The sequence below is a fragment of the Pygocentrus nattereri genome, chromosome 23 (assembly GCF_015220715.1).
Source record: "Pygocentrus nattereri isolate fPygNat1 chromosome 23, fPygNat1.pri, whole genome shotgun sequence".
NCBI classification, from domain to species: domain Eukaryota; kingdom Metazoa; phylum Chordata; class Actinopteri; order Characiformes; family Serrasalmidae; genus Pygocentrus; species Pygocentrus nattereri.
Window position 1 is genome coordinate 4,590,547 of NC_051233.1, and position 12,017 is coordinate 4,602,563.

General features: G+C 36.9%; 1 protein-coding gene across 11 annotated transcripts in view; it reads left to right on the forward strand.

Moving 5' to 3' along the window:
* Positions 1 to 10,891, forward strand: part of dnm1a (dynamin 1a) — a 141,804-nt gene extending 130,913 nt beyond the window's left edge. For 7 of the 11 annotated variants that reach the window (XR_001859144.2, XM_017724305.2, XM_017724302.2 and 4 more), the window contains one exon: positions 7,253 to 10,891. Coding sequence is in view for 5 of the 11 variants with exons in the window: in XM_037533733.1 (XP_037389630.1) it covers positions 7,253 to 7,313 (61 nt within the window). In the remaining 6 variants the exon portion in view is untranslated. Of the gene's footprint in view, positions 1 to 3,635; positions 3,685 to 7,252 lie in introns of all 11 variants that reach the window. The other 4 variants (XR_005129521.1, XR_001859143.2, XR_001859139.2 and 1 more) reach the window with 1 other exon arrangement.
* The last annotated feature ends 1,126 nt before the right edge of the window (positions 10,892 to 12,017 follow it).

Consider the following 12,017-nt stretch of genomic DNA (forward strand, 5'->3'; position numbering starts at 1 on the left):
ATCAGTGGACTTCCCCTTTGGGTCTGCTGTAAATGTCCTTTACAAAAAGCTGTAGGTTGTGTCCAAATCCATTGTCTCACATGTTGTGAAATGTAAATTTGTCCTGCATAATGTCCCCCATGGTCATAAACATGTTATGCGTCCTTGACTCATTCCTGTCTTCTCTGTGTCTGTGTGTCCCTGTTTCCATGGCAGCCGACGACCCCCGGCCTCACCCACCCGACCAATCAGATCCGCAGACTCCTCCCTCTTAGACTATTAGCCCCTCCCACCACCGTGACAGGCAGAGGAGACAGGCATGCCCACCTGGTCAAAACCCACCCTCCTCCTCTTCTTCAGACTGACCCCATTCGCTGTACCGCACTGCTACAAACACCAGTCCACCTTCACGCACTACTGAGATACAGAAACACAAGAGACTTAAACCCTCTGTCAGAAACGCCACGCATATGAAAGATTACTGCCCGACTGGCACTCAGTCCGGCTGATATTTAGGTCCCGCACATTTATCAGAATCGACTTTTTGTTGATTTTCTAAGCGAAAAAAGTAACACGTCCTCTAAAAGTAACAAACACGGCACTTTTCTACAGACGTCAGGGCACAATGTTTATTTATTATTTGAGTTATACTGAAAAATATAGCAGAAAATATAACATGAGCACAGGCGACGTGATGTTTCATGTTTTCCCACTGTGTTCAGTTCAGTAAATTGTGTAATAGTGCATTAAAGTTGTATATCTAAACGCGCAGACGTGTGTTGTCTGCAGAGGATATGGCAACTTATTTACATAAGATTAAGAGAAAAATCTCACTTGATCAGGTGTCTTCAAACTTTTGCACTGGACCTCAAGAGGCTTTATTGGTGTCAGTCATATGCCAGGCATCGCGTTGGAAAATACTGCAACATTACTTTAGAAGATTTATACTTTACTAAGGTATTATTGAAAATGAAAACTACGTTTACAGTTATATTAAAAAAAGAATTGGTAAACGTTTTGATTTAGAGCTTCAAAAGCGCTGAAAAATATCAGATACAGAGCCACGCTGGTCACATCCTGTATGAATAAAAATAATGCACGGCCACGCCAGTAAGGAGTGGGAACAAGTTAATTAAGTCATGGCTATGACTTAGTAAGGCATGGGAACAAGATAATTAAGTCATGGCTACAACTTAGTAAGGCATGGGAATGAGATCCTAATGTGTTTCCATAATTTAGTAAGGCGTGAGAACAAAATCCTAATGCATTGCCACAACTTAGTAAGGTGTGGGAACAAGCTAATTAAGTCATAGTTATGATTTAGTAAGGCGTGGGAACGAGACCCTAATGCTTTCCCACAACTTTGTAAGGCACGCGAACAAGATAATTAAGTCATGGCTACAACTTAGTAAGGCATGGGGATGAGATCCTAATGCATTGCCACAACTTGGTAAGGCGTGGGAACAAGATAATTAAGTCGTAGTTACGACTTACTAAGGCATAGGAACGAGATCGTAATACATTCCCACAACTTAGTAAGGTGTGGGAACAACATAATTAAGTCGTGGCTACGACTTAGTATGGCTTGGGAATAATATAATTAACTCATGGTTACGACTTACTAAGGTGTGGGAATTAGATCCTAATGCATGGCCACAACTTTGTAAGGGATGATCTCATTCCCAGGCCTTACTAAGTCGTGGCCGTGCATTAGGATTTCGTTCCCACGAGTTAATAAGGTGTGGCCACGCATTAGTTTTATTTATATGTGATGTCACCAGCAGGGCTCTGTAAATACCACTTTTTTTTTTTCTACATCTTTTTCTGTTTCACACAACGCAGAGCAGACAGTGTCAAACTGGCCTGTGGCTTCCGGTTTAAGGCTGGCCTGCCAGTCAGTACCTTGCAGTTCTTCAGCCAAAGCCAGTAAATAGTTAGTGTCCTGTCATTTACTCACAAACACAACAAAACCCCCCAAAATTATACATTTTACTTTCATTTGAATAACCAATTATATCTTATATCATGTAAACACTTGAATACGAATATACTCAATAGTCCTTCAGACCAGTGGTGGACGAAGTACACAAGCCATGTACTCGAGTTACAGTAGGTAAAATATTCCTCCAGTAAAAGTAGAAGTTCCTCCCTTTAGACCTCCACTTGAGTAGAAGTACAAAAGTATTTACCTTCAAATGTACTTAAGTATAAAGTAAAAGTACTAAAAGAGTAATTCTGGCTCTGATGTCCTGTTATCATTTTTATAACCAGACTGGCTTCATGAACTCATTTCAGGTGAAAGTCCTCCAGCGTCTCTCTTGGTAAACCAGTCTTTTAATAGAACGTCATTAATTAGTGACGCTGACGTCTATTAAAATGATCAGAAGCACAAAACACTGAAGGTAAACAGTTTCCATCAGGGAGAACCGAGTGGCTCTGAAATCACTTTTTACACACAAGCAAAGTTTCAGTTTCAGATTTATTTACAACTTAGTTCCAAGTTTAAGTTGAATAAAAACTGGCTTTAAACTCAGGATCACAGATGAGCTCCTTTACTATGTTGATCTGTAGGCGTCTGTTCATAAACATAAACCAGCCCAAACTCATTTACTATAAAATGAAATGGTGTTTGTAGAAATTCAGAAAAAAGCCGCGTCAGTCTCGACTGCATATGTGGACATATTTCTATATTGAGCTCTATTTACACAAAGTTAGGTTAGTTCATCATTTATGTTGAACAGACTCTCCCAAAGTTTTACGCTGCTGCGCTGACGTTGAACCGCGTGCTGCACTGGGTCGGTATGACCGACAGGTCAAAACCAGCTCTAAACAAAGTGACCGCTGGGCCCTGATTGGTGCTCTGGCTTTGCGCTTCTTTCGTTTTGACATGTTACGTTTTTATACACACAGAAACCAAAAGGAACCACAGATTTCTCAAAATGTAGGAGGAAAAAGTCGGATATTAGACTCTGAAATGTAGTGGAGTGAAAGGAAAAAGTCGCCCAGAACGGAGAAACTTCAGTACAGATACACCAAAAATACTAAAGTACAGAAACTCATTACATTTACTCAGTTACTCAGTTACTGTCCACCACTGCTTCAGACTGAGGGGTTTTACATCATGAAAGGTTCACTATTAAATGAGATATCAGTGCTGGTCATTGCTCGGGCACTAGAGCCTTTTGACACAGGGTTTAAGTAAAGCTTGATAAGGTCAAATATTCCAAAATGACTCCAACGTTTTCATCTCTGCTCATTCTACACTCACTCTGTGATCCTTATTAGGCTTTATGAAAGGTGCTAGGCCAGGATGGCATAAGCATTTAAGTCAAAATCCATCTTTCTGTTTTCGTTTTCTATCTGTTCCTTTGCCTTATATATGAATATGTTTGCTGTCCTTCATTTCTTTCCTTCGCCATGCTTTTCTACTGCCACTGACCAGTCTTTACGTTCTGTAGTGACCTCTTTTTCTGCTGTATGAAACTGCGACTGCATCAGGGGCCTTTCCTGAAGCAGATGCATTATCTCTCCAAAGTGGCACCTGGAGAATGAAGGATAACTGCATCTCTGGTTTTGGAGTGTGCCTTTATTCCCATTTCTTTCTGTCATGTTCTTTTGCTTTGTTTTGTTTTTTTGTCCTTCTGTTTCTCGGGCAGCGGTCCTTGAAGTCACAGGCCGGAAGACGACATCCAGCTATCGTGAAGGGTAATGAGCTTTCTGATGGTTTTGGTTTGAAAATACGAGCTCCGTCTGCAGAGCTGCGGACGCTTTTCTCTCCTGCTGGCTGCGAACTGGAAGCTCATTGTCAGCAGGTCGAGGAGAAGAAACTGACTACATGTGGTTTCTTTTCTTTTTCTCCTTTTCTGGCATTAGTATGTCAAAAACATTCCCTCAGAATCTGGAAATATTGATTTATTTACTCAAAATATAGATTTTCTCACAAAAGTGACTTATTTTCTCAAAATAATGATTTGCTATCTCATAAGAATAACTTATTTTCTCAAATATGTACTTATTATATGAAAATAATGACTTATTTTCTCCAAACAATAAATGAATACATTTTTAAATACTTATTTTCTCAAAATATTGACATAGTACATAAATTATATTGAGATACTATCTTGTAATAATCACTTTTTTTCTCAAAATATTGACCAAGTATCTAAAAATAGTGGCTTATTGTGTCAAAAAATTGATTAGTATCTAACTTTTCTTTTCAAAATTGTACTTATTATCTAAAACAATGACTTCTTTTCTGAAAATATTGATGAATCAATATTGATGATCTCAAAATAATTACTCTTTTTCTCAAATGATTAATTTAGCCTTTTGAAATGACTTATTTGGTCAAAATATTGACATAGTATATCATTATTTTGGGATACCATCTTATTATAATGACTTTTTTCCTCAAAATATTGACCAAGTATTTCAAAAATAGTGGCTTACTGTGTCAAAAAATAGTTTACTATCTAACATTTTTTTTCAAAATTGTACTTATTATCTAAAATAATTACTTATTTTCTGGAAATATTGAGGAATATCTTGAAATACTTACTCTTTTTCTCAGAATATTGATTTAGCCTTTTGAAATGACTTATTTGCTCAAAATATTGACATAGTGCATCATTATTATGGGATACTATCATCACTTTTTTTCTCAAAATATTGATGAGGTTTCTCAAAAATAGGGACTTACTATGTCAAAAAGTGGTTATCTCACAACTTATTTTATCAAATATTTACTTAGTGTATGAAAATAAGGACTATCAAAATAATGACTCTTTTTCTCAAAATATTGACTTTATCTCTGGCTTACTTTGTCATTATTAATAAGTTTAGTATCTCATAAAAATAAATTCTTTTCTCAAATATTTACTCAGTATCTGAAAATGACATTCTCGGAAAATATTAACTTACTACCTCAAAATATTTACTCTTTTTCTCACAATATTGCCTCAGCGTCTCAAAGTTATGACTTGTTTTCTTAAAATATAAAATACCGCTGGCTGAAACGCTGAAAAAGAAAAAAAAAAAACAGGTGATTTTTTCTCCTCCATCTGGCAGGAATGAGCTTCCATAAGATGGCAGTTTTGCCTCTTTGTTACTTTTAACACCGCCTGATGCTTTCAGCATGATGTTTTTATATCGGTCAGAATTTAACGGAATTTTCCAGTATTTTTCACCATAATCTCCGTCAGCCGTAGTGATGCGTTAAAACCACAATCGCTTTGAAAAGTTTCTGTGAACTAAAGGTAAGAACAGCACTGGTCATCTAGAAAAACACTTATTACAGACGTCTTTGGGCAGAAGCTGAATTCTGTATAGATTTATTCTGTTATTTAATCTATAATCTGTTATTATCTGATGTTTCAGAGATAAGGCCAGTTTTTCAGAGGGAATATTGAGGGTTGAATTAGCTTTTTTCACTGTTGCAGACTTTTGTATGGCTGTTAAAAACAACTATAGCTGAGCTGCAAACAGAGCTGTCAGATATTAATTATTATATCTGTCACTCACAGTTCAAAACTCAACATAGCTTGTTGTTTTGCTTAGTTATAGTCAGTAATGACGAAAAGAAAGTATCACTGTATCTGTTTTGCAATCATTTTAACACGTTTTTACTGTATTATGGATGTGTGTTGACAGTGATTAATTGACCTTCCTTTTTCTTCTTAATTATCATCATATTTATCATTATTGGAGCATTTTGCTGAAATATTTACACCAAAATGAAGAATTTTAGTGACACAAAGGAAAGAAATGCCATAATAACAGGCAACAAAGCTAAATCTATACAATGAATATGTATATTATTTTAATCCCTTTTATTACTATAATAAATGTTTTAATATTGACATATACAGCATGAGATATCAACATAACTCTACACTTAAGTAAGATTATTTTACATCTATTCATTATACCTAATATTTTGAATTTTGAGACAGTTGTAGGAATATTACATGATTAAATCACTTATTTCTAGATATTTTTACTCGTTTGAAGTAAATTATCTCACTACATTGGCAGACAATTTTGCTTGATTTTAGAAATATGCTTGAAAATTAATTGCACACATAGTGAGATAATTTTACTTGATAAAATCAATTAAGGAAAAGTGTCTAAAAGGTAATCATAAAATGTTACTATAAGCATCTCAAATCTGAATTGACAAGATGCCATTCTTTGCAGTGTAACTGCAATTAAACATATTTTAAATCTATTTAATATAGATTTATAGATTAATATAGATCTAATATTTCACGTTTTGAGACAGTTGCAGGAATATTACATGATTATATAACTTATTTCTAGACATTTTTACTCGTTTCAAGTAAATTACCTCACTATATTGGCAGAAAATGTTGCTTGTTTTTAGAAATATCCTTGAAGAAGAGCTAATTTTTACTTGCTAAAAAGTTTAAAATGTATAGAAGTTAAATAATCATAAAAATCTGAAATATTAGCTATATCGTATAGATTTAACAGCATTTTAATTGACGATATAATTCTTTGTAGCATAACTGCAAATAAAATTACTTTAAATCTGTTCAATATATCAAAAATTTCAAGTATTGAGACAGTCGTAGGTATGCTACATGATTATATAACTTATTTCTAGCCATTTCTTACTTGTTCAAAGTAAACGAAATCTATATTGGCAGAAAATGTTGCTTGTTTTTAGAAATATGCTTGAAGAAGAGCTAAATTATGTAGTGAGAATTGTAACTAGATAAAAATGACAAGTTAAAAATGTCTATAAGTTAAACAATCATAAAAATATTCTTATAACTGTCTCATTTTAGTTGCAGTGTAACTGTAAACGTAACTTGTTTACCCAAATTCAATGTGCATGCAAGCATTAGCCCCCCCCCCCCCCCCCGACAAAATGATTCATATGTTTAATGTTTGGCCTAAAGGCTTCTATTATAGGTGTTTATATATAGGTGTCTATTATAGGTGTCAGTGGATTTTAGCTCTTGTCTAAGTGCAGTGACCTGCATCTCGGTCATCGTCTGTGGTGATTAACGATACGCTCCAGGTGCAGCAGACAGAGATTAGGTTGAAAACCGGTGGACTGTTCCTTTAAATTCATTTGTCTTTGATCTGCAAAGTAAGGCAAGCACAGATATTAGGCTTAAAGGTTTGTCTTCCAGCCTTGCTGACTTTGAGGACAGCTCAGTTCTTATCAGCAGACTTCTCGTTTGTTTCGATGTTTACGCTTCTCTCTCTTTCTCCCTCCCTCCTTCTTCCTTTCGTCGCTCAGCTGGCCAAACAAGGGCAGCCCTTCACGCCCTGAAAGCCCTCTTCCTCCATCCGAATCCTAACCGCCCCAATCCCTCCTTCCCATCTCCTCCTTCTTCTCTTTCTGTGACTTAACTCTTGGACCCCCTCCGTGTTCAGCAGCAAGCAAACCTAAACCAAACCCCACCAGCACAACCGACAGGACAGTGGGGAGGCAGAGAGAGAGAGAGAGAGAGAGAGAGAGAGAGAGAGAGAGAGAGAGATGGACACCCCTCCTGTATCTTCTCCTCTCTTCTGGACCTACTGAAGGAGAGATGCTTTCCTCTTGATGAGGAGGAGAAGGAAGACCACCAGTGCACAGTGGGAGATGTGTTTGTTGTGTTCGTCTCTGTCCCAAACCCAAACTGATGTAATGTGTGTCACCAACTTCTGAACAGTGTAGGTGTTTAATCCTCTGGTAGAAATAGACTGAGTGATGCAACTGAACCTCTGTAGCTCTGAATTTCCTCATATATTCATAAATTCATTTCCATCTTCACCACCAGTGAAAGGAATACTTCAGCGTTTTTCTACCACAGTGATGTTCCTCCATACCAGGGGTCGGCAACATGGAGCTCTGGAGCCACATGCGGCTCGTTTACTGCCCTGTCGTGGCTCCACAGCTGAATCAGATCAGTAGGTAATAATAAAATAATCCTCCTTTAAATAAAAATAGTAAAATAAAGCTCTGCTGATCCTTCAACACAGTTTAACAGTAAACGGTCTTAAACGCTGGACTTAATGTAGATCTGCTGATTCACCCTTTATCCCTGAAGATCAGCTCAGACCGATGGTCACCATAGCAACACAGACAACAGTCCCGCCCAGCTAGCAGCTAAAAAGATGGCAAAGAGAGAGATTTAAGACGAACAAAGTAATCTGGACACTAATGGACTCCAGCTGGTTACAAGGAGAAACTGTCTAACGCTAAAAAGTCACGAAGCTGAAGTCTCGTTCAAATTACCCCGTTCCACCTTAAACGGTGCTGCAGTTACATTCCAGCTTCTCAAACGCCATTTAAGGCGGAATTGAAAAATTCGAACAAGAAGCTGGCAATTGAGAAGCGACTTCAGCCTCGTATAAAGGTTTTTTTGTGGAAAGGTTTCCTGCTGGAGATGTGAGAAAAGTGGCTATAGCTGGGATGTAATATTTCAAGGTCTACTTCAAGTTGCTATATTTGTTTTGGCATATTTCGAATAAACAATGTCCAGTCCGATGTTTTAACGTGGCCCTTTTAGTGGTTGAGTTTTGACACCCCTGGCCTGAGGATGACCAACACAAACCGAGCAGCAACAGATGAGCTGATATCTCTGACTTTACAACTACAAGGTGGACCAAGAAGGTAGGAGTGTCTAACAGAGTGGACAGCGAGTCCTGTGAGGATTTTAGCATCACACCTAATTTTTCGCTGCTGTGGGAAGAAAACCTCGTATCTCCATTTTCAGTTTTTGTCGTGATTTGAAAATTTCTGTTGTTTTTAACTCTGTGTGAAAATTTAATGAAGAATGGTCCAAAAGAAACGGCCCAAAATGACTGGAACAAAACTCTGGTTCCATTGACTTCCATTCAAAGTAAAGGAGGTTTTTTCCTCCTCCTGTAAAGTTACAGTTTTGGACATATGAGGTTTTCTTCCGGCATCAATTGTAATCGACTGTACAGCAGACAGAGGTTATGGACAATGCTGAAGTATTCCTTAAGCAGCCATCTCTTCTCGCCTGAACATCATTGACCCATTGGTGGAGGTTTTAGCTGCGAATGTGCGTTTACCCTTCGGACACGTCTCCACATTTCCACGTAGTGAAAACAGTATCTTTAGCGAGGCGGGATCTATATAGAAAGTGCAATACGTCCAGAGGTCGGCCCTTTTATGGTCCGGCCACCTTTCACGCCATTTAACCCCCTGTAGGCCTGAAGTTTGTGAAGGTGAGCGTACGTCTAGTTTATGTGGCTCTTGCTGAATCCGGATCATCCAACACAGTGTTGGCTGTGCAAACAAAGCTGAAGACTGTTGAAAGTCATGTTGGCCATCTCCCCACATTAGACTCGTTTCTTTTGCGCCGCAATCAGGCTCAAGATGAGGTCATCAGCGTCCGTCATGGATGCTTAACTTAAGTCCAGTCTATATCGTGATGTTTATGCAAACTCGTCTCGAACCTTATTTTGCCTGTTTGTAATTTATAGTGAACTTCAGGTTTTCATGGAAGCCCTTTTCCACCACTTAAACGGAGTCATCATAACAATGAGAAGGTTTCTCTTAATTATGGATCTCATAAATACTACTTAGCATCTCATAACGAGGGCATTATCTCATAGTTATGAGTCGCTAAGTAATTAAGACATACTAAGTCGTAATTATGATTTAGTATCTCAAAAAGATCTAAGCTCATTATAAGTCATTATTATTATTATTAGGTGTTAAGTCATAATTGAGATAGTACCTCAGTTATGACCTTACTATCTCGTAGTTATGACGCAACGCAGTAAGTCAATTATGAGACGATCTCACTGAGACAGCAAGTTATAATAATGGGATACTAGGTCATAATTGTGAGACATAATTAGGAAAAAGGATATTTTTATGACATCACAATTATGTATCTCATTATTGTGAGATAGCAAGTAGTAATTATGAGATATTTATGAGATGGTACCTCTGTTATGAGATGCCGAGTCATTATTATGGGAAACGTCATTTTTATGACTATAAAAATAAGATTATAAGTCATAATTAGGAGAAAAGATTATGACATCACAATTGTGAACATGTATCTCATTATTGTGAGGTGCCAAGTCAAATTATGAGATACTAAGTCGTTATTATGGGAACCTTTTCATTTCTATGACTTTCTAAATGGCGATTTTTTTTCCCTGGTGGCAGAAATGGGCATTCATTGGTTTTAAGAAATGGGCTTATATATGAATATATAAATATGTATCACTTTTGGTCTATGCATAGAGATCATGATCGTTTGGTCCAACGTTATCAGCTCTGTTCTTAAATAAAACAATCAAAGCCCTTGATAAAAAGAGTGGGCCGTGCGTTTGTTTGTTTGTTGTTGTTATAATAAGCCTGTTTGTACTCGTACCTGTTGGGCATGCCAACACAACCCTCAGTGGGTACCACTGTGCCGTACCAAGGCAATAGTAACAGTAACGTTTTCCCAAATTGTCCTCATTTCTTGCCGCCCCAAACGCAGCACCTTTCACCTTTCCCTTCAAACTGAGTCTCTCAGAGTCTTAGAAAAGAATTTATTATTTCGGAGTAAATAGTTTATCATGGACATATCTTAAGTGTTACGTATCTTCGTGGTGCATTTATGGAAATTGTGCTTCCACTGTTTAGAGACTAGTGTAGTCCACATGTATGATGACTGAATATTAAATTATTATGGGTGAATATTAATCAAGCATCTGAAAACAAGGGAGAAAATATGATTGGGAGGGGAAACGGGACCTCTGTTGCTGAAATGTACGTATTCACAGAGAACGTGAGTATGTAGAGTGCGAGAAAGACGCCAATGTGTGCTTCGGTCCTGTAACTTCTACTGTTGGGTGAACGATTTCGGTCCAGCAGGACCTGCTTTTACTTCAAGACAATAAAATTCAGTGTACCAAAACCGCACCGCTGTGGTTCATCACTGTTGTGATTATTATTAAAACACATGATTTGTGTATGGTGTGTACATACGCACACACACACACACACACACACACACACACACACACAAACACACAGTTGTCGGAACAAAACCTCATATCACGAAAATGGTAAGTTAATGGAAGCTAATGTAAGTCAATGCAACCAGAATTTTTTCCAAGTAATTTTGGGCAGTTTATTTTAGTCCATTCATCATGAAATTTATACCCAGCGTAGAGGACAACAGGCACTTTTAAATTATGTCAAAAACTGAAAAAACGTCAAAAATGGAGATACGAGGCTTTGTTCCATCAGACAGATAGACTAATATATTATATATATATATATATATATATATATATATATATATATATATATATATATATATATACACACACACACACATATATACACACACACAGATTCAGCTCCATTTCAAACTCCCTTATTATTGTCATCACTACTAATACTTAATAATTTTTTTAATACTTAGTTACTTCTAATATAGTGATCATTTTAAAAATAAAAATTCCAGGGTTTATTTTTATTGCCAACATAAAAACTGGTTCTAAATAATTTCTTCAGTTACCAAGAGGAAAACTCTTCAGCTAAGTTAGGAATACCAATCCTGATCCACACATATTGCAACTCTTGCAGTCGTATGCAGCAGTTTAAGCTCCGCTAGTCAAATTATTTTGTCGATTTTTCCAACTGAACATAAGTAAAAACATCCTCTGGAGAGTTTCACATGCTGGAAAATAAGAAAACGGGTTGAAATTTAATAAATAAACAGCGACTCTGCGTTGAATGCATGTGCAGAAGTGTGTTAAAATCTCTGGAAGATTTACAAAATTTTCACTTAGACATTTTGACCCAAACTGGATTTAAAATGAACACAAAAAAGTGCACAAGAATAAAAACAGGCTCTTATTTTGCTCAGGTTTATTTAGGAGGAAACCAAAAAAAAAAAAAAAAAAAAAAAAAAAAAAAAAATCACACCAGAAATACTTCTGCTGAAACGACCTCTGCTGGTCTGGATTAGTCCTTCATTGTGTTGCTATAGAACCAAAACTGATTAGTGTGAGTATTTATTCCAAATAAATAGAATTTC